Source organism: Neopelma chrysocephalum, unplaced genomic scaffold, assembly GCF_003984885.1.
Source record: "Neopelma chrysocephalum unplaced genomic scaffold, ASM398488v2 Primary Assembly neopelma1_76, whole genome shotgun sequence".
NCBI lineage: Eukaryota > Metazoa > Chordata > Aves > Passeriformes > Pipridae > Neopelma > Neopelma chrysocephalum.
In genome coordinates, this window is record NW_020897737.1 from 9,335,924 (window position 1) to 9,360,229 (window position 24,306).

At 40.1% G+C, this 24,306-nt stretch overlaps 1 protein-coding gene across 1 annotated transcript; it reads right to left on the reverse strand.

Annotated features, from left to right (window-relative positions):
* TMEM47 (transmembrane protein 47) lies at positions 1-24,306 on the reverse strand. The gene is made up of 3 exons (XM_027689047.1): positions 23,782-24,306; positions 9,966-10,106; positions 1-3,782 (listed from the first exon to the last, which is right to left on the reverse strand). The coding sequence occupies exons 1-3, from the start codon at positions 24,005-24,007 to the stop codon at positions 3,604-3,606; spliced, it is 546 nt and encodes a 181-aa protein (XP_027544848.1). The 5' UTR covers positions 24,008-24,306; the 3' UTR covers positions 1-3,603.

A 24,306-nucleotide genomic window follows, 5' to 3' on the forward strand; every position in this document is an offset into this window, starting at 1 on the left:
TTAGTGTAACAATTTTTTTTTTATTTCAGTTACTTTTTCACATAAAACTTTATGTAAGCTACAAAAATCGTGAAATGCAGAAATGGTAATAAAACTGCAAACTTAAAAGTTCAGATAAAAAAACATCCATCTTTCCCTGCTAACAATGACCATTTAAAACGAACCATATTGTGATGGATTCATTTAATAAACATACCATACACTTCTCAAAAATAAATAAAGAACAACATCAGAAAAACCAATACTATCAACAACATGAAGCATTTAGTAATTTTCTTTTTCCTTGAAAGACATAAATGACATTTCTAGGCACAGTTTTAGGCATTATAGAGGACACAGAGGCAATAGGTTAGTGTGCACTGCGCTGTACAAAAATACAGTCTGAATAAATTACATTGCTAGCCATAAGATTAGACTTCACTTACCAGTCAGTTCATTGCATGTTTAATAATATACAGTTACATGCTAATCCATATATATCATTTATATTTCAAACACATAGGTCTCTCTATATTTGTTTTTAAAATTTACAAAAGCTAAACGAAGTTGTGCAAGAAATCCAGAAGAGGTGCCAGGTATTTGTCAGCACTGGACGGTATACTTTAAGCTTAAAAAATACAAATAACTAGCCCTGCTTGCAAGTTTGCTATATATATATTTATTCATATATATTTGGAAGAAAAAAAATGGATTTGTTGTGGGAGAGAATCATTTTGCCAGTGAGATAAAGTCCAACAGCTGAAATAATGGTGACATGACACAAGCACAACATACAAAATTATTAATTTGTCATACGTACACGCAAGACACAGATATGCATCTTTTTGTGGCTAAAAAAAAAATCAGCATAAAGTTGTATTTGCTTTTAGTTCAGTGCTGAGAAACAGAATGCTTGCCAAAATTTGCAATGGTAAAGGGGAAATAAAGACACTGCAGCAGCAACCTAAGCTAAAGGTAGGTACCTATGTCCACTTACTAAATGCCCAAACGCAAAGGGCCTGAGGAGTCTGAGAGGTGTGTCCTGATAGATTGCATCATCTTCAAGAGGAAAAGCAGATGTTGAAACTGAAAATCAAACTTCTCACTCAAATAAGAATAAAGAACTTTGTCTTTAGGCATTCATGTTTTTAAATTGTTTTGCCTGAACACCTTTCACATTAACAGCCGGTGACTTGCAGAGCACATGCCGTTCATCTGCATTTGCCTTAGGCCTGACAGTTGCTTTCACTCAAACTCTACATACAGAAAAATAATTTGATAAATTACTGGATAAGATATGGGTTCAGCATTGTACCTTCTTGTCAGCACAGACCAAGTGCCACTCGTCAGCACCAAAACACCATCCTCTTAGAAAGGTACAGACGTCTTCTCACAGTGGGCTTCTCTATGCTAACCTAATTCCCATGCCAAACTACAATGTTCTCCATGCTGCTAAATAAAAGCAGAACTACACAGCTGTTCAGAAAGATACAGAGTTAACTATATACTGAATATCTGCCTTAAGTCAGTCTCAGGAAAAAAAGCAGAGTTACAAACGCTCTCTGGTGCCTGTGAAACAACTGGACATAATTTTTCCTCCCATCCTTTTTGTTCTCCAGGCATTGCCACACAATCCCTTCCATGTCAAGCTATCATTTTGCTCCATCTAATCTAATTAATCACCACTGGTCCTGCAAAGACTGCCGATATGGAATATGCTGCCATGGTAGGAAAAGACTGAACTCTAGAGAGCCCCAGAGTTTTATAAACCTTCTTCAAACATCAGCAATACTCGCACAACAACCTCCTAAAGGCAGCCCTGTGGTCCCACGGTCAGTGCAGAACCTCAGCACCCTGTAAATGGTGGCACAGAATGAACACTATCGATGCGATCTTAACATCCAGTAATCCAGGAGTCTTTTCCATGGAACCAGCAAAACCATTTGTGCAGAGGTGGATGTGCAGCCCCAGCATATCTGCTTGTGCAGAGGTCCACATAGAATATATTTTATTTTCTCCATTAAAAAAAATAGTTATTTCTGAAGATTATAATTGTATAAAAATATGCTCATAATTAATTGAAAATATCCAAATAAGCAAATTGTAAACAAAAATAAAAGTGATGCAGATTAAATACATGTGAAAGTTCTCCCTATTTTACCTTCCGTTTCATTTCATGAGTACAGTCTCTGGATGTTTTAAGTGGGAAACATACTAAGCAAGGAATAATCGGATGTACATAATCATCAAACAGTCCATTATAAATTCAGCTTTTAAAAACAAGAGATTACCTCCTGAAGTGCTAATGTTTTCATATGGACATGATGGATTCTCAGCTGTATTCTTGATGATCAGAGACATTCAGAACCTAACTAGACTTTTAAAAAATGGCAGTTTTTTAATTTGCAACAGGCTTAGAAAAGAATTTTAGTAAGTATTAAATTACACATGGAATAGCAAGTAGTTTTTTTGTCCAGTTCTACCTTAACTTGATGTGAACTTCTAAGCATTTCCCATAACACAGAGTCTGTACAAGGGCATATACAGAAGACAAACCATTTTATGTTTATTTTGTAACACCAACCAAAATAGGGGGTACCAATCCAAGACTTTCAAGAATGTGTACAAAGTTAGTATTTTAACCACTGCATCACAGCTCATATTATAATTTTAAAACAAATCGTCTCTCTCCCTCTGCATAAATATCTGCATTATATATATTCATTTATACTAACAAATACCTTTCAAAAATATAACTGAACTTGTTCCATATGCATTCTTTTCACGACGATGTTTGGAAGTTAAATGGTTGCTTAGGACAACTGCAATTCATTCATACATTTCAGATGACTGAGGGACAGACCAGGTCTTTTCCTACTCCCCCTCACCTCCACCCCTCCAGCAAAATACTCAAGAGCTGAGACAACTTCCAACTACACAGTCAGAAGTCTGGTTTGGACTTCCTTCAACAATCTGCTACAGCTGGCACGGTGATGTCGAATTCATGAAATCCTGTGCGGGTTGGTGGCTTGTTTGGGTTTTTCTTTTTTTTTATTATTCTCCCAGAAGACTGTTGAATGCAGATACTACACAAGTCATTAACCAGTTACATTCACTTCCCTCAACACAGTCACTTGCAAATTAATTTCTTAAGAGTGTTTTTGAGCAAGTAACAAGGGGCCAACACAGCCTATTGTACAAGATGCCACTGCCTGCTTATCAGACCTCTGAATCCTCTATGATACAGGGAAACTTCTAAATGGAGCCTATACCAGCTGCTCCCCTGAAGGCAATGGCAGATGCTGGCATTGCATTCTCATTCCAACTAGTTTTCTCACAATGATCGCTGTGTCACGTAGATCCTTTTGCTTGTTGTCAGGAAAAATGAAGCTTTCGTATCAGCAGCTCGCAGCATCTGCCTATGTAAGATCAGTAATCCTAGTGTTTGCAGTTCTTTTAAATGGTTGTAAAAGCTGGTTACAGTGTTCACACCCAAAAGGCAAAGGCTATTTTATCAACAGAGCAGACTGTTTGGTGCTCCACGAGTGTTCTAAAAAAACTGTGAGCTAGAAAAGATGGGGTAATCCTTTTTTTTTTTTTAATTTTTCTTCTCATTAAATGATTCTAGTAATAGTCTTCATAGTTCTTAGGGTTCAGGCAATAAAGAATGGCACCCCCAAATGAAAATATAGTTGCACCCCATGCCAGGCCATAGCCCCAGTTGAATTCATGGTATATTTTCAAGCTGACCGTTTCGATGAATTTGATCGGGTAAAGGACTAAGCTGCAGACCTGCAGAACAACTGGAAGAGAAAAAAATAATACAAATGTCAAAAGAAGCCTAAATTTGTTTCCCTAAAACAAGGAAAACATCACATATCTGAAATTAACATATAAAATGCTCCTGGAGAGTTTTTAGCTTGAAAGTACTGTTCTTTTTGAATTACCTTCTTTTCACTCACAGGCAACACAGCAGCTCTTCCATATTCCCTCGCTGATGAACAAATGTTACTGCTATGGTATAATGACAATCCTTCAAATGTCCACAAAATAAACAGCAAAAGGAATATTTTCTGTATTCTTTTCTGTCTCTCTATTTTAGTTTGCAGTCATTATTCTTTCCATAATAGCAAAACTTGTTCTATTGCCATTATAAATAAGTCAAAATGAGACACAAGAATAAACGAATATTAAGAAATATAGCTGAGAATCAAATAATTTACTTAGCCTAGAAATAATTCACTGTGGCAGGTGATACATATTTATGCTCAGTAGACATTCACAGAATTACATATTTCATATGCATTACTGTATAGTATAATCAGAATTAAGGACGTTCTCACACAATACCAAGGAATCTATAAAGTTTGATCAGCCACTAAACTTCAAACTGGCAAAACACTGCCTTATATTACAGATTTAGGGGGTGAGTCAGAAATGTTTTGTGATGGAAAAAAGCTAATAAAATAAGATAAAATCCAAGGCAATAAAAAACCTTCAAAATCATTACTTCCTATAGCACTGTCTCAGAGGCCAGATCTGCTGCAGCCTGATCCACACGTTTGCAGGGGAATTCAGCAAAGCTGTTAATTATTGTGCTACATTAAAAAACCCCACATACAGTAACTTGAAAAATACAAAGATGAAGAACCTCAATTTTCACGGGCATCCATTCTCTTTTAAATTCAGACTCACTGTTAACAGAATATTGAGACAACAGTTTACAAGGTGAGCAGGTGAAAGCCACACTTGTTCTGAAGACAAGAACAAGCTGTATGATGTAGTGATTCTTCAGGCCTCTTGTTCTGCCACCCACAAAAGACCAAACATCACAGGAATCATCCCTTTTACCCCTCAAATACATGATATGTCCTATCACAATGCTGCCTTCCACCATTTAACAGTAGCAATTTTAAAGACTTCAGCATATGACCATCCCTGCAAACCACCCCAGGCCCTGTCTACAGCCAGGCTGGGAATACACACACAACTAAGCATGTGCTTGAAGTATTTGCAGGCCTGACACATGCTCTGATTAAAGTTCAGTGGTATGAAATATAATGCCACAATGACTACTTTCTTTAACATTTCCTGGATCATTTTTTTACAGTTTATTAGGTGTTGTAAGAGGAACAGATGCAATTTGAGAAGCGTTACAAAGCCAGCACCAATATAAAGTGACAGTGGATAAAAGGGAGGAAGACTACTTTGAACCACAGAAGTCCTTCTGAAATTACACTGAGAAATTACAGGAAAACAAAAAAGCAGTAATTATATTCTCCCACTGCTTGAACACCTTGCACACTCAAGATCTCTCATTTGCCTTCTCACTCCCACATGCATCTTCAGTGTTGTCAAACTGGCCCCTTTCATTAGCCCCGGAAACTGAAGCTGTCCTACAGACAGGATGGTACGGGGAGATGATTTCCCACGTTCATTAGACCCTCATTAATACTTTATAAAACGCTCATTGGAAATTCCAGCTCCCCCCACCTTAGCCTGCAGACTAATCTTTGGACTCTTACTTGAGACTGACAACCTGAATAATGTTTGCTTAGTGGATTTTCTGATGGGGATACCAAAATCCACAGGATTTTTTTTTAATTCTACAGTTATTGAAGTGTTACTTTATGTTATTCCATTTTAATATAACTTTTTGTCTCCTCAGCTAACAAAATACTGTGCAACACTGGAGAAACTTTGGCAGGATACACTAGAGAAAGCACCTACTCGTATGAAAAGATTATGCATTCCAATTCTGTATAATGACAGCATCACTATACCCAAAAGCACCTCAACATATGCTCAGCTTTCAACACATCTTTAAGACCATTCAAAGTCAATAAGGATTTCCAAAGATGTATGGAAATAAACAACTTTTTTTAGTGACTTCCTGAACTGGGATGCAGCATCTCTGCTGAGTCAATACAGAAACTGCTCCGTCTGTGTCTGTGTCAAGTGCAAACCAAGACAACTCTCCACCTTCCCCAGTGTAACATATGAAGTATGCTTAACTTCAATCTACAGATTGGACTTGTCAAAACACAACAAAAAAGTGATTCTCTTGGAAGAGGAACATGCTGCTAAAGCAGCAACACTCACAAAAGGGGTTTTTGACATTTTTATAGTTCCTGCTTTTGCTACTACTGGTCCAGCTACACTATTGCAAAACTCAAAGGAAGTGCTGGCAGCAACTGGCTGGTGGGAACAGCCACACTACAGAGCACTGTCATCACTCTGCACTAATTTTGCCTTCTGTCATTGTTTTTCCCTGTAGAGTGGGAAGGGAGCTGTGTAAGCGAGAAACAACAGGCAGTGAAGTTATGAGAAATGACCAGTATGACCCAAAAAGATGTTGAAACCAATGCCTGCAACTACTGACCTGTTTCTAATGAATTTAAAGGAACTCCATGCTATGTTGGCCTGCTTTAGGGAAGCGTGTACTAACTCTCTTCAGAAGCACTAGTCTTTTTCTGTAGAAACAATGGGCTGCAAAGGAAATCTTAAAAAATCTGCTACTCAAATGCTATTTGAGAAAGGTTGATCATCTCAAACTGGATTGCTCACTTCAAATGTAGACCCATTTTTATGACTAGCACTATGATGCTTACGATATGGGAACAGGAATACTAGTTTTATTCCATTTACATGAAATATAAGCAATTATATGTTCTCACTACACTAAACATGCGGAAGTCATAACAAATGCTTTAAAACTAGGAAAATACAATTTCAGTCATCTTTTTTTTCCTTGTTCAAATGTTTGACTACAACACTTTTGATATCAATCCCCACACACACACACACTTATGGTGCAGCTTTCTAATTGATCTGTAATTATGAAAGTGGTGGTTCTGGCTAGTAAGTTCTGTACTTCTGTTCTCTACACCATTCCTCCCATTCCTCCTGAGAGTGAAGAACTTCTTTAATAACTAATAGGTGTTGCACTTTCAAAGATTACCAGAAAATGTAGCTGCAACAGTGACAGAAAAAAATCCGTCTTCTTTAGTATCAGGCAACCTGGCAATAATGAAAATGGACACAAATCTCGGTTTTGGAGATTCTAGATGGACATCAGCAAAAAAAAAAATATCATAAGGAGGGTAGTATGGACCAAGGAGAACACGCTTGGAAAGGTTGTGGAATCTTCATGCCTGAATTTCTTCAAAGCTGGTCCAGACAATTCTGTCGCTGTTAGTGACTGTTCTGCCTCAACAAGGAGATTGGACTACATGACCTACAGAGTATTTTTCCTAATAGTATTTCTTTGATACTATGACTTTTTTTGCTGCCCTGTAGCAACTTGCACTACATCCTACTTAAGTCAGTCCTACTCTTTCAGATCATTTGATCAACTTCTCAAAATCAAATTCTGTCTTCAAATGCATCTGCAACTTTTTCTAGCTTCACTGTAAAATTTGACAAATAAACTTTTAATCTATCTTCCACATCTTTATGACAATAGGTAATACCACAGAACTCAGGATTCAATCCAGCTGGACTGTGCTCTGACTCTCTGTCAGAATTAAAAACTACATCCTCTAAATATTCTCCAAACATTATCTGCCACCATTTTTTATTACTCTCTCACCTGTAGTACTTTCCCTTAGCCACTGTTTCCCTAGCTTGCATATAAAACCATCTTATGAAATGTGTTAAAAGCTTACTAACCTCAACAGGTTATTCTCCCAAACATTGCTACATTTGTTAAGTGCCAGAAGGCAAACATTTTTTTTTCTGTTATGGACTTCCAACAGGTAGACTTTCTCTTTCTGACCCAAAATTAAGACTCAGTTAGCGCTTAGTTATCTGGTAAGTGTGTCATGAAACTCCTATGCTGACATGTTTGTGAGATGGTGCTTTGAGGATGCAGTTTTCAGAGCCAGTCTGGTTCATGAGCACTAAGATATCCCAGCAAGTACATAAGCTAGTGACTTCTACTAGACCAAAGAGCTGTCTGAGCCAAGGCGGCTCCAGAACATCCTGCAACTGCCTCTCTGTGCACTCCACATTTTTCCATTACCTGAGGTATTCCTGTTCCTCTCACCATTAAAATACATACTGCCACTTCTGCGAAAATACATTCACAACTGTTCATTACTTGCTGGCTTAGTCCTCAGTATCTAGGTCGAATTTTTTTTTGTCCATTTGCTTTCTCATCTCTTCCAGTCCTAGTCAGTCAATCTTCTCCCTCACCTACAGAGTTGCTAACTGAAATCTGAAACTGAGGGGGAGAAAAAAAAAAATCAAACATTGAAGGAAAAAAAAAATCCCAGAGCCAACTGTTTGGACTCTAAAGCACCTGGAAACCACTTTTCCATTTTGTCCTTTCTTCCACTCAGAGACATTTTCTACCTGACACCCACACAGATCATTCAATGTCTCTGGGCAATTCATACTATGTCATTTTTCCAGAGGCAGCTGGTAGACTCCTAACCAGTGTCATATAGAATATTTGGGCTAAACGACCAATATATTTTCCTCTTAGATGCAAGTAAGCACTAAACCCCCTCTACCACCAACCTTTTGTAGTAAAGACTAGAACTAATTTTATGCAGAGGAAAACAGATTAAACTTTAAGACAAACAGTAGAATTTGGGGAAATCTTTTCTTAGGGAAAGTTATTTCTTTTTCTTAATACAAACTTAACTACATACTAAATGAGCAAGATGGCAAGATAGGCAGAGTATGACTGAATAATTACCAAGTTACTACACAATGTTATGAGAAATAAAGTCAAAAGCCAAATACAAAACCACTACAGAAATTGAATAATCCCATTTCCTTCAAGGTTGACTGCCAAGCATGCTTTAAAATCTCAGAATTAACACTAAATTTTAAAACAATGGTATCAGTACTTTACTCATTCAACCAAACCAATGTGACACATAGAACAGAACCAGACCATTTCCATCGAGGGAATCTAATCCAAGGTTGCTTTCATTTCTGAGAAGAAAAGAAAATGTAATCTACAAATATCTCTGCATCTCAAGATGCACATAAAAGTGCATCTTGAAGGATTCAGCAGCTCCATCAAGGTAAGGTTAACACCAGGGGGCAGCAGGAGCCTTCCCCGGAGCTCTGCTTCATCCCAAACACCCTGCAGTTCTGTGCTCTTATCCTTTCATATCCTTGTAAGTGGCTTTTTTTAATACATCCCCAAGACTAGGTTCTGTCATCCTCTTCATTATGGGCTATCAGAAGGGGCTTAAGCTGCTGCCTCCAATGCAGATATGAGTGACAGGATGAAGGCAGACCATGCCTGGTGAATCTCAGGAGAATCTGAAACATCCTTGCTGATGAAGCCCCAGAACACCAAAATGTATAAAAGGAGATGATTTGATATTGTAATTATACCTCACTGGACCAATCTTACAGAAAATTCAGATTCACAGGTCTCCCTTAAGATTTTGCGATAGTTTACATAAACTGTTCCATTTTTATGTTTTTTAAACCAAGCAGGGACTACACTGTGACAGCTTGTTAAATTAATCACTAAGTAAGCAAGATGACACTATGAAATTAATTCCTTATGGCACAGGGGCATATATAAACACCTTGCAAGATAATCCTATTTAGAGCTTCCAGGGTTCATCTTCGGGCATTAATTTCCCTGTTTTAAAATTGTAAAAGGAAAAACATTAAGATAGAAGTGGCTTTGCATGAAGAATAAAAACGGGGACACCAAACAGAACAAAGTCACAGATTAAAAAGGGTATTTTGAGATTTATCCTCTGTAGTTTCCCCCGCTGCATGAAATTCACAATACAATAAATACAATGCAAATAAATAATTGTTTATGAACTAATAATAGTGCAACTGCAAAAGTGATTTATGCTCTGGAGAACCTATATGCTGCAAAATCTCACCGGAGTTAACACAGAAGTAAACCAAACATCTCTGAATTAGTATGCAGAACAAGGCATGTGTTCTTCACAAAAGAGAAGCTGCTCTCGTGAAACCATTTTAGTGGTGCCAGTGCTCACCTGCAGCAAAGAGCATGACTGCAACTGGTCTGTAGAACCGCCTCCGAGATCCCACGCAGATCGAGATCAACCCAACCAGGAAAGCTATGAGAATAATGGCAGCACCGCCCAACAGCAAAGCCAGAGTAGCTATCTGCCAATCTAGGGAAAAAAAAAAAAAGAGAAAGGAAAAAAAAATTAACTTCAGCAAAACAAGCCCACAGACCTGACAGAAACAGCAAAATATGAGGAACACAGAGGCTGCATCAAGGCTCAGGTAAATAAACAGCTGTGCCTTGAATTTCTTTTCCCCTCATTAGTGAATCACCTTTATAAAACAGATGTAACTCAGAAGCAAAGTGCCACAACCTCCCACACTCACTCAAGGCTTAGTTGGCCTCATTGGGATTTTGTCTTGAGTAAAACTGAATAATTTGGTCTCCTGGTTTTTATCCAATTTAGAATGAGAAAGCAAGGCTGGATCAGGATTAGCTAGCGTGTGTTAGCTGACCTTCAGTCTGTTGTAACTTTGTCACAAAAGAGAGTGAAAGTCAAACCTCTGCTTGAGCTGATTAGGATGACATATCAAGGGAAATGCATGGACCCTCACCACACACACCGGTCACCTGGAAAGCACTAAGGCCACTTAATATGAATAACAAAAGTGAGGTAAAGGAATGAGATACTCAAAGGAGTTTTTTAAAAAAATATTCAACACTAAAAAAGAGCTGGAAGTCAAGCCTTTATAAAGGCAGTAACAATCATTAGCTGCAGACCCAGTCAAATCTCAAGCCCATTTTAAAATGTCAGTTATCCTCAAGTGTCACTTCTTCCCCCAAAAGCAACTTCTGCATTTGGCCCAGTGCATTTTTTGATTATTCTCATACATAATGGATGCAGTTATAAACAACATTCTTGCAGTCTTAAATCACATAAACCAAAATCCATTTGTAAGCTGATGGCCATGATGGGTCTATACAACATCCAAGATATAACTTAAGAGCTTCTGTGGGATTTTAGAAAGGTACAGGCTTCATGCTCTCTTTTTTGCAGAAAAATATCTAAGACCTTGCCTCTCTCCAATAACAGGCATCAAGAAAAAGAACCAGATCATTACTTACTACTTATCACTACTATTTACCAGTTAAAGGAAGATGACATAAAATCAGCTTGTGGGAGAAGGACCTATGGATCCTATGCATCTCATTACTTTGAAAATACTAGCACCCATGTGATACTCAGGATAAAATGTCCAAATTAATTATATAGTTCAAAGAAAATAAGATTAATTATTTCCAAAATAAATTTAGAGATCTTAAGGTTACTAAAATAACAACAACAACAAAAATGCACATGCTCTTTTGGAAAAGAGTAAAAAGCACTGTTTTAAAAAGCAATGCATCCAGTTTCAAGATTAATCTAATCTGCTGAAGATACTGACAGTGAAGTTGTGGAGTTTGGGAATGGAATGCTGGTAGTTACCACCAAAAAGCCTTCATATATTACATGAAAAAGGATGAAAGAGATTGAAAGAAGAAAGTAAATAGAAGAGCTAGAAAGAAAGTGACTTTAAATGTGTTTGTGCAAGTACACACATTTATTTTCATTCTTTTCAGAAATCCAGGCATGTTGTTTACTAATACTTTAATTATTAAGTACTCAACCTTCCAAGCTATTTTACTCCTTCTTTTCTTACTGGACTAAAACCCAAGGCTGGGAACAATCTCTCATTCTCCTACTGTCAGCATGCAATCTCTAATGTCAGTTTGTTATGTGTCCCACTGCTATACTATTATGATTGGGATGAAAATATGATTTTAGTACTGGATAGAAATGTTATGGAGAGTTGGTTTTAATGCTGACATGATCCCTCAGAAACACCAAATGGTTAGTGTACTGATGATTTAGAAAGGATTCTTCCAATATCAGAGTGCATTACAGATATAAAATACAGAAATAAATAAACAGAATTGACCACTTTGGAACAATATGAAAGAAATCCTTGCACTAGAAAATTACACAGATACAAAGACTAGACACATAAATCCATATTGCACCAAAGTTAAAAGCCACACAAAATTGTTGAAATAAATCAAAGTGCCAGATGGGAAAACTCAGAAACTAAGATTTTTGACAGCCACTACAAATAATAAAATACTAAATGTTATCTTTGCATTGATCAGATGCCAAAGTCTAATGCAAAGGGAAGGTGTGCAACACTGGAGTAGCAGCTAAATGGAAAAAAGTGTTGAGTATCCTATTACTTTCCAAAAGTACATTGGCCAGATCACCAAACAACTCAAAATAACCTAGGCAAAGATAATATAAGCATGGGGCTAAAATACAGTTTGACTCCAGGACAGATAGACATATATGAATTTTATAAAGGTTAAAAAATAAACACCTTACTATAGTACTGATGTGGGAGGTAGAAGGACAAATGAGTGTTGGAAGACACCTACACTGCTAACTAAAAAAGAAATGACTTGGATAAACAAAATTAATTTCTTGAGTAAGGCAACCTACTCAGTGATGCTGACAGCAGCACAAAACTGAGGCTCTTACTGTTTCACACTACCAGCCGAGGATCAGGTAGTGAATGTTGTGTTCTGTTGTGCCTGAACTTGCCTATTTATTTTAGCTCCAGCCTCCCTTCAGAGAAGCATACAACACTACCAGCCTTTGCCTTGAGCTGCAGGTGAGTGGGGCTTTGGTTGAAGAACATTGTGAAGGTCAGACACTAGTGCACAAAGAATACAGGACTAAGCTTTCCTATACTGCCTACCATGGTAACTACATGTTTAAAATTCTTTGTCACCTTGGAAATATCTTAACTTCCAACTCTGAAAGCCGTTTGATCTGATGACAAAATAAAGCCTATGTTGGATTAAGGAAGTAAACTCTTCTGCCTGGGTCTTCTACTTGACAGCAATTAATTTTTTTTGACGAAAAATCCAGGCCATTGTACTTTACACAAAATAAAAGAAACATCCAAAGAAAATTGAATCACTACCTCTGAAGGCAGAACACCCTATAAGTCAGATAGCTACAACAATATAACCACATACAGCAAACACAGTTTTCTACAATAAAAATCAGTACTGTTCCTCAGACTACCCAAGAGTGATTTATAACACACAGCATCAAAATGGGATCAGCAGACAGCTCTGTTACATAGTGTTACTGGTACACAGAACATAAACATCATAAGCCTACTTTAGAATATCCAAAATACGCTTCGACCACTTCTAGGCATGCACCAGTCTTGCAAATAAGTCACTATGCTCAGTTCAGGAGCCTCAGCAGTTCAGCTAGACTGCATGTTCTCACAGAGATAGAAACATGCATAAACATGAGCAAAATAGGACCTGAGAGATGATAATTATTAGTTTTCTGTATTCAAAACATAACATGGTTACGCTTTAAGAGTGCACATCAGTATTTTTCACTGTACATTTTTGATTTTCTACACTACACATCTATCTCAGAAAAGTATTAGGAACTAGTAACATTTCAGTCACACAAATGTTAATAAACTTTTAAAAAATCTCATAGTCGTGCCTCAAATAAGTTGCTTTATTGGTTCAGACTGTAAAGTCTACATAATACATAACTTCAGATTTTTTCAGTGTTCCATCTTTTTAGCAATACTTTAAGAATTACACTGATAATACCACCTATCCCATCTGAACAACTAGAATTAAAACATTTTTGACAGTTGTTAAGTAACTCCAGAGATTTCTTAAGAAAAGCCTCACTTAATATATACTATTTTTAGGTCTGCAAATCCCTAAGAAGCATCACAACCATGAGAAATATATACTGCAGTTCTGACAGTGATGACACTGTTTGCATATTTGTAATTATAACAATCTGCCTATTAGTTTAGGGATGTGGGTTTCAATATTTGGAAATATATATATAAATATGAACCTAGGTACTTAACACATATTTCCAAAACATGTACAGTGTTCATTAAAATTACCATCTTCAGTTAAAAACAAAAAACTCCAAAAACTGAAACAATATCATCGCGGTTTGGGGGCTAATTGCTCATACATCAGTCAGGGCCTTTTTGTAAGGACAGCTTGGTCTCCTTGCTCTTTGGAAACTCGGCCTGTTTCTCAGTGATACAGAAGCCCAGTGTCAACTGCACACTGAAATATGTGACTCTCCTCCCTTCTTTCCCTCAAAAGAAATGACCTAAGGCTTTAAGCTGTACAGTATTTTTTAATTAAGAGTAGCTCTATTTGCTCCATTTCTTGGACAAAATAATACTTCAGTACTAGGAGAAAATCAGAAAAAAGCCATAAAAAGAGAAGAAAACTCATCAAAGCTCTGAAATTTTTATTTTAATAACTAGGTCCTTCTTTAACATGAGAAAGAGCAATGCAAAAAGCAAGCATTGTCACGGATGTTCTGTTTGCAGCAATGTACCCCAAAATTAAATATTTTATCTGCATGGTATTCTACACTAAAAGAAGTGGTGGGCATAGAAATATACTGTGGAATATGTGAAACATTTGTGTATAGGGCTCTTTCAGATAGCGTATCTGAGCTGAATTAACTTCTTAAGAAACAATCAAATATTCCTTTCTTTCATACAGTGGCTCTTCACCAAGTCTCCTTCTCATAGAGGCTGAAGTAAGAAAATACATGCAGCTGTTACATCATGAAGGCAATGCCTGATCTTCTTCTAGAACCAAGCAAAACCTTGGTAGGGAACAAAATGCAACATTCACAGAAGTTTTTCTGATTAATTGCAAAGCTTCTACTTTTCACGTACCTGCCCTCAGCCAATAAATACTCTTAGAAATTGTAATATAGCATTTAATATAAAGAATAATCAATTTGAAAGAATGTGTCAAGCAGAGAAAGTTGAGGTACCCACACATAAGAAATTAAATATAACCCACCCAATATCATAACAATCAATTTAGATAAAGAAGATGGTTAGAGATATTCCTAATTGCTTCATATTCAAACTTAGCCATCAAATAGCCAACAGAAGCTTAAAAAGTGCAGTGATTACATAAAACCATAAAGGTAGAATCTAGTTTCTAAAAGTGCACTGCACAACCAGTAAGATTTTCTCTTTCTTCAGCACAATCAGATGCACAACCATCAGTGGAAGGGGAAGCTCCAGGGAATTTGGTGGAAATGCTGAGGTAAAATAAGAGCTTTCAGTGGCCATAAGTTCTCACATCAAATTACTCCACAGACAAGTCAGTCCTTTGGAGCCTCACCTGAGTCATAATTATGGCTTTTAAGGAGATTCTCAGATAAATTCAGCTGTGGATGAAAGGGATATTGGCTAAAGCTGGAAAGCCCAGTGTCCGTAAGTTACTTGGCCCGTATTCCTCTGCTTTTGTATAGCCAGCACTGCAAGCAGAGTCTTTTGAGACTCCATAGCATACACTTCTGCACACTGCAGAGAGAAGCACTTTCTGACAAGATCCATACCAATCCTCCATAAGTTGCTCTAGCCACAGCTTACTTCAGTGGAGCCTTGCACAAAAATCACAAGTATTTTCTGCTTGTTGTCGATTAGTGTACTATGCTTACTACTGCTGGCTGCTGCACGGACATACTCTGCCTTTTACATTGTCTTTTTATTTTATAGATCAAGGTTTTTTCTAAAGAATGAAAATTACTTGTGCATGTGGATACTCAGACACTTAAAAGCATTACCAGAGCTATGGGAAATAGCCAGCTGTGGCTGAATGCATCATTTCCTTAAGAGAGAACTCAAACACTTCACACCAAGGCTTTCTTCTAAAAGCCATAAATTTGAACACATAAAATAGCTATGTGAGGTCACAAATATGTTAAAAATAAGCTTTTTGAAGACATGTCATTTTCTGCTGTTTCAACAGGAAATTTACTTAGGCTATTCCCTAAGAAATCAGTCTTCATCCACACGTAACACATGGGACAAAGCCCTCAATAACCCGAGTCTCACACAACACCAGTGGGCTTAACGGGAAGACTTTCCCATAGCTCTAAATCACCAGGACATTGACAACACTCGAAGAGAAATTTAAGCATTTTATTCTGGGTGCCAAAATCCCTAAGTGCCTCCTAAGGATAATTCAGAGGCTCCACATAAGGCATCAGTCATTTTCCATTTACTGTACAAGATGCTTGTAGGATGATTTAGTGTTCCTGATGCCGAGTGGAGAGTCACTTAAAATCAGTCAAAGAAAAAGAGAACAAGCACAGAGACATCCAAAAAACACCTAATTGGGGCAGACCCAGATATGCCTGTGTCTTACAGAAATGCAGAATGCTAATGGATAACAATGGCAGCCGACCAATAAAAGAGGAAAGGCAATCACCTCCTTGGCTGCCATTTACCAGGGGTTAGAGAGCTTCTCAGAAGCTGCAAGGTCTTTGCTTCCCAGCTCCAGCTCGGACTCAAACCTCTGCTTCCATTTCCCAGAGGGATTTCTTAACTGCTAGGGTAGATTGTAACTACTCTCCTCTTCTGTCTGCTAGACCTAAGCCTGAAAAAGATGAGCATGAGATTTATGAGGTCCATGAGCAAACAGATGTGAGGGAACCCAAATTTGAGTCTTGCTTCTGAGTGCCTCTTACTTAACTGGTCCCTTCCCACATTCTGTTGCTGTTTATGCACCTTTCCACTAAGATACAACACTGACCATTACTGTAAGGCAGCCGAGACTCAGGGTTCTCTCACCTTTGAGGGGAAAAGTCCTTAGCAGCCACCTACAGAGCTGCATCCCTCTTGCTTGGGCTCCTCCTGTGGCTTTCCTCTTCTCCACAACAAGATAACTGTGATGAGAGGGGAAGAGGCTGACTCTTTTCCAGGCAAGATAACAGGCTACTAGCAGGATGCTCCAGGCAGTAGGTACTCTGCCAACTACCTCCTCAGCCTGGGAAGGGTATGCTTGATAGTTTGGGGAATAATTAGGCAGCCACTATGCAGACTCCGCTCAGTCACTTTGCAATGGAAAGCGGAGTCCCCTGTGCCATCACCCAAAGATGGCACTGAGAGTGCAGGGGACAGTCTGCTTCCCAGATAAGTGAGTAGCACACAAAGCAGAAATGGTTCGTTTCTCAGGACAGTCTCTACAGCAGCTTTGCATGAAATACAGACTGCATTAACCTGTCTGATGTCGCCATCTCAGCTGCCATGTTCATCAGACGCGTGGCTCTGAGACTGCAGGACTCAAAACTTCCTGTGTGCTTCAGCACTGCCCCAAGTTATATCTCCGCTCTCTACAGGAGATCAGACTGTACAACAAAAGCAATAAAGATATGGTAAGCAACTTTACTGCTGTGTAAAAGGGACAGATTTTGCAAGACAACAAAATGGTCTAGTGCCTGGGGGGTTACAGATGTATGAGCAGTTTGAAACATAGCAGGTGCTTGCTCATCTGCCCACGGACACACATCTCCCTTGAAAAGTAAAGCTTGCATTCCTTATTTATACAAAATACATACACTTTAAAGCCATAATGTTTTATGGTGAACTTGCCACCAGCTTTCACAAGAGAGGAGCCCCAAAGAGAAGATACAAGGACTCCCTGAAACAACATCTCAGCCTTGGCCATATTGATCAACATAACTGGTCTACTCTGGCCTCCAATCGGGAGGTCTGGAGACACACCATCTATAACGCTGCTGATGCTTTTGAGAAAGCACACAGGATCACCCTTGAGGAGAAAAGACAATGCAGAAAGAATCGTGTCTTGCAGAATATACCAGCTAAGGAGTCTTTCTGCTGTGCCTTTTGCAACCGGACGTGTCTATCTCGTATTGGCCTTTTTAGCCACCACCATGCTTGTAACAAACGTGGGTAGAGCCCTTCCCAAATCTTCATTTGCAAAGCCTAGCCATGACATACACCTTGCAGAGGGGTGGGGCGTGTTGTACATCTGCTCTGAGCTGTGGCCTGCCTTTATTTCCAAAATCATGGAGCAAAATCCTTAAAACACAGCACAACTTCAAGTAAAGAATTAAGTGGTGCCATTATATAGAGCTTTATTTTATCATTTAAAAGGCAATATGCATTGTATACCACTTTTGCCAACAAAGGTCTTCAAGACAAGCACAGCATTACAGAAAATCATGTAAGCTGTAATTCATTCACAGAATAGTACAGCATGTACTTAGGCATTTCCTCCACTGGATATATGGCATTCTCCTGAGATTAGCTTGCTACTATGCCATTTTAATTATTGGCTATTCATTCGTTCAATAAAAATAACAAAAAAAACCCCAAACAACTGCACACACCCACAACTCCAAGAACTTCACATAAACCTGGAAATCTTAGAATTATGTCATTAGGAAAGAAGTGTGGGAGATGTGTTATACAAGCTTCTCATGAAAAGCCCAGCTTTTCTGACCTCTTCTGTATATGCTACTACTTTTTAGCAATCTGAAGTAGTGTGCTTTGCAATTGAACAGGAATGTAATTATTTTCCACAGTTACCAGTGTTCTTCAAGCAAACTGGTAATCCTCTGCAATTTTCAAAACTCATTCCATTGTTCCTTAAGAAAAACAATTAGTATTTAAAAGAGTGCCAGGAGTACTTCCCATCAAAATGATGGCCTTCATGTTACAGAACTGGAATAAGTGAAACACTAAGAAATACAGCTGGGTGGACTTTACCCCTCCTCCTGCTTGTTACCTTGAATCTTATGTGGTCAGCTTGCGCCACAAATTAGTAACAGAGGCAAGATCACTCTATGCAATTCTAAATAGAAAAATCTCATCAAATATTAAAACTACTTGTATTATTCCTAACAGAAGGAACATCTTATTTAATAAATCTTGACACAGTGGGATACACTATTGATTTTACAACTGCAATGAACAACAGCAGTAACAACAACCCATTATAGCTACAAGTCTTTTTTTTTTTTCTTTTAAGAGTATTATCACTGATAAGGTGTTTGGTGCTCTTGACTTGATCAGATAAACTCACACAAACTTCATATATTACACACACATGTGTTCTAACCACAGCTGGCTGGCTGGAGAAGGGTGGCTGAAGTGGAAGCCTCCATCATACTAAAAGGTCCGGACCTGCTGAAGAGGAGTGACAGATCTGCTGCACCCACAGAGCATGGCCTTGGGAAGTCTAAGGATAAAAAAACTGGTCCATTTGTAAAAGAGGGGGCAGACTTTAAAATATTCTGTCAAGGGCTACTGTGAGGGGTAGTTAACCAATTTAAGGCATTCTGCACATGTTGAAGAAGCCAAGTAGACATCAGGTATAGAGTATCAGCCATCATAGAATCGCAGAATAATTTAGGTTGGGAAGGACCTCTGGAAGTCATCTAGTCAAGCTCCCTATGGAAAGCAGGGCCAATCTCCAAGGTACACTCAACTTCAAAGTTAGGTCAGCTTAATCAGTCTTAGAACCTAAGTTTGAAGTAGTATGGCTTTTGATTTTACATCCATTTTCAGAGACAGTGTTGGGGATGATTATTAGAGTAATACACAAAATGACAGACTACAGTTTTCAAAACCAGAAGGAATGTTTTATTCATTCCTCTTTACATTGTATGAGCCACTTTTTTCAGGTTGGTAAAATTACATTAGTTCTTCTTATGTTATTTTACAGCAAACTACCAGCCTTGCTGAGCTATTTACAAATACATGTCAACATCAAATCTGAGCAATGATCCAGATCTTCTAATGAGGAAGTTGCTTTTGAGCTAGCAATTTCCCCTTAGAACAACTCCTTAAATTCCAAACAAGGAGATATCATCCAAGACTATTCAGGCATGTCAATTCGGATATCTGCATCTAATGTATAATTAAGGTTAAGCCCCTTGAAGTGCTACTGAATGAACAGCCTCTGATGCTATTTTTATTTTAAGAACAAATTAGAACAAAATTACAAGCATAAAACTAGACTCAAGTTGTTTACTGCACTGTGCTGTAAGCTAAGTTTACCTTCATGGTTTGTTCATCACAAAGTTTAAATACATTCAGATACCCTGTTGCTCGAGAATGTTTTGTCTTTCAAACACTCATGGACAGTTCTAAAAGAGCACAACATTCTTAAAGAAAACTGAACATTGCATAAGGAAATACACAGGTTGTAAAGTAACAAAGCCATTTACCCCCACATTCACCAGAATGAATACAGTTAATCAGTACAAAACCATTCAAATGTATTTTTATATATGCTGTTTTCACAATAAACTGAAATGCTGCCAAAGGAGCCACTGTTTTCTATGAATAGCATATAAATGTACTGAAGTCAAAATACACAATCTTTACCTGCAGATCAGATTCTATGGAGCCATTTATTTCTTCCACATCATATATGTGTATTTTTGATTTAAAGAGCTATAATGGCTGTAGTCTATTGCACAAATTTAAATTTACTGTTATTAATTCTGCAGGAAAAAGACAAGTACCTGTACAGGTAGAGACACACCAAGCAGTTGTAAATGGGATGCATTCAATTTTAATGCTGTGAAAGACAAATATTCCTATATAACTCTTGATAAATCTGTAAATGAACCATCATGAATTAGATATAATGCGTTTCAAATAAGATCTAAAAAAAAATTTGTTAAAAGACACAAGTTTAAAATAGAGCTGACCTAAAGACAACCTGTGCATTAGCCAAGTTAAGCTTTGATCATAGAAAATACTTTTATGCCCAGACAGCTGGTGAAACTTTACAGCTTTACAGCTGCATTTCTGGATCTCAAGATTTTATCACAAATCTTTCCACATTGGCAACTTTGCTAGTTTTTCAGCTCCTGAAGCTGCTGATAGCGGGAATTTTAGAATTTCATCTAGGGAAGAGGAGGACAAGGGTTATGCAAGAATACCTTTCTAGCTCCTGCACTTACCAAAAAAAAAAAATTGCTTGCAAGTTATAAAAAAAGCCATTGGAACAGTGAAAGAACGAATGTGAGAATACATAGTCCAAACACTAGCAATGCTCACGGAAAAATGAGGGATTATTTCTGGCTATAACAGCCAACGCAATTGTGCTCTGTACATTTCCTTCTGCTCTCCACTACCAAGTTGCCCTTTTGACAGCAGTCAGGGGTCCTATATCTAATTACAACAAAAGGTTTTAATTAAACCTCAAATATGCTTTAACAGCTTCTACCAGGAGCTTGCCCTTGATGATGCCACTTGAGGTGCTCTCCTTCAAGGGATGATGAAGTAAATCTCTTAAAACCATGGGTGAAGATGCCTTTTTTCCTGTGTGTATTACTGCTTTTCACAGCTAGCTAGCTGCAAAGCTGCCTGCACCAGTATCAAACTAAAAGAGCTTTTCCCAGTGGGAGCTCTCCACTATCTCCAAAATACACTGCTTGCTAGATTCTCAATGTAAGAGGAAAGTGCACTTAAAATATGAAGGCAAGCACACAAAATGGTCTCAAATGTGAGCCCAATCCAACTTGGTGAACTTAGTGGGAGTCCTCCTATTGACTTTAATGGCATTGCAACACACCAGCAGAAGGCAAAGGGAGAACGGTGCAGTTTCTCATATTTCAGGTCTGCTCAGAATGCAGCATTGTGTGCCAAACACGAGAAAAGTGAAGGGCTTATTCCAGTCACCTCAAGTAAAACAATCATTCACTTCTTCACCAGCACCTTGTGAAACCTGCCTCCACTAGACTGGAAAGTATCTGAGAAAAATGGGTAAAGCTCATTCAAGGAGCTTGAATAAAACTGGACAGGCAAGAATCTGTGCACATGATAGTAGAAAGCACCAGGAAAGGACAGATTTTCAACACGTAGCATCCAACAAAACTACATTTCATTCCTATCCATCCTCACCCATTCATCTTCCACCTTCCCACAAACAGACAGGTGACCAATAGAGGAACACGAGCGATTACTGTCCTTTTATGCTGTTCCATAAGCTGTCCTGCTTTTCTTAACGTCCCACTTTTGTGTGTATGTGTCTACACACGCATGCGTGACAGGGAGATGGATCGAGGGGGGAGCCCAATAAAGTGTGTGCAGAGTCGAGGGGGGGGAGGGATTTGAAGCAGGTTCTCATTCAAGCCATTTGAAAAGTCTTTCTGCAATCAAGGGGATACTATTTCAGGAGACAGGGAGAAGGGGCAAAGGATTCACGTTGCTAAGGAGACACGTAGAAGCTGACATTCCTACATAAATTTCCATTTATACCAGGGGAGAAAAAGAAAGCACTCCAAACTTTTCGTAGATACCCCGGTAACTGATTGAAACCGACATTTCTTTACAATACATTCTGGTGTTATGTGATTTAAAACAAAATCCCAAACAACATTCAAACCCTCAAATATTACTGCACACGACAGAAAAAAAAAATAAGCCCAGCAATAAAGGAACCTGTGCAATTCCTACTCAAGCAGAAATCAGTTATTTCCCAGGACCTATACACAGACTTCAGAAAAGAGAGGAAAACAGAACACATCTAGAATATAGTCAGTCCCTTGTGTTCCTTCCCTAGATAAACATCTTGTCCCTGAACGATTTACCCAACCAGAGAGCACAGCCATCCAAATGGATGATTTAGCAAGGCAAGCGTGTGTGTGTGGAGGACAGGGATGGGGATGAAAACGACGTGGGGCGAGGCTGGCTGCATTTGTCAGCGTTTCTACTGGGGCTCCAGAAGTTGCTATCAGGCATAAAGTAAATAAAACCGCCCATGAAAACCAAAACAATTATCATACTACAAAAGAATTTACCGAAAAATATTCAACAGGCAGCTTGTTTTTATCATTCACAACCTGTTTTTGAAGTACTCCAAGCAATAGTGAAATGACATGAAAAAAATTAACAAGCTACGATCAAAGAACTAGGAAGGTGAAGAGCGAATGAGCATCAAGAAATCACAACGGGGAGTGTGGCATGAAGGCAAAGGAGCATGAAAGACGATGGGAAGATCAGTACCTGCTAGAGAAAGACACACACAAGCACACCCGAGTTGATGGAGAGAGTCAGAACCAAGGCGTCTCCACTCTGGACAAACAACCAGTTTTGGTTTAGAAAGCCCCAACTTTCCAAGACCAGGGACTTCAGGGGATGGGGGCGGAGGGGAATTACAAGATACTCGATCCCAAACAGCTTCTCACTGTATAGGAAAGCCGCCACACGGAAAAATAATCAAAACTAGTCCAAATTCGGGATCTTTTGTGACAACACCGAGTCAGATACGGAACCATTCATCCCTTTCGCTCACAGAAGCCAGCCTCGCATCTCTCCTGCCCTCTGGGCCATCTCGCATGCAGAGGGACGAGCCGAGCGCGGCGCTCCCCCTCCAGCACACGCCGCTCGCAGGGACCACCGCCGCCTCCGCCCCAGCCCGCGGCCGGCGAGATGCGGGCTCGGAGTCGCGCAGCCTGGGGAGGGCAAGCGCCGGGACCGGGCAGGCAGGGAGAAAGAGGAGGAGGAGGAGGAGGATGGGGACGGACGAAGAGGCTCGGGAAGGGGAGGGGTGCGGAGGGCGGGAGGACAAAGGTGCCGGTGACTTTTCCCGGCGCGGGGAGCAAGGGCGGCAGCGGGCGAGGCGGGGAACCAGCAGGGGCAGCGTGGGTGGCGGGGCAGGTCCCCGGGCACTGCTCCCGTCCGGGGAGGGGGGTGGCTGACCCCGGGAAGGGGCTGCGATACAGTCCAGAAAGAGGCAAGGGTGAAGAAGAGGCATCTTGGGGGACGCTGGTGGGGCAGCCAAGGCAGCGGGAAGCGGCCGAGGAGGGGGGAAAGGCAGCAAGGACCGAAGGAGGGCCGGGGCAGGGGCCGCAGAGAGAGGGCAGCACGCGGCCGGGGCGCCGGAGGCGGAGGGGAGCGGAGCGGGACCGGGGGTACCCGGGGGGGTCCAGGGCAGCCGTATCTCACCGCTGTGCAGCGTCGACTCGCAGAGCCAGCTGTCCAAGTTGCCGGGCTTGCGGCAGGACTCCCAGAGGGACAGGTAGTACTGGTGGTCCGCCGTCACCCAGGCGGGGCTCAGCACCGCTCCCAGGTCCAGGCACAGCGCCAGAAAGATGCACACCAGCCCCACCAGCTTCAGCGGGGTTAGCACCGAGACGCGCACCTCTTCCATGCCGCTGCCGGCCGAAGCCATGGGGGCCCAGGGGAAACGAGGAGGAGGAGGAGGTGGACGCGCTGCCGCCGGCCCCGAGGGGAACAGGAGCGAGAGCCCAGCTCCGCGCAGAAGGGGCGGGCGGAGGGAGAGGCAGCGAGACCAGCGCTGACTAACGGCGGGGAGAGGCTCTCGCAGGCGGCGGGCAGGGCAGCGCCGGTCCCTCCCTCCCTGCGCTCCCGCCCCGGTGTATCAGGTGCAGCAGCTCCCCCCAGTCCTTCCAGCGCCGCCCGGCCCGGCCCGGCCCGACGCGCTCCTCCCCCTGCCCGCCCCTGCCGGGG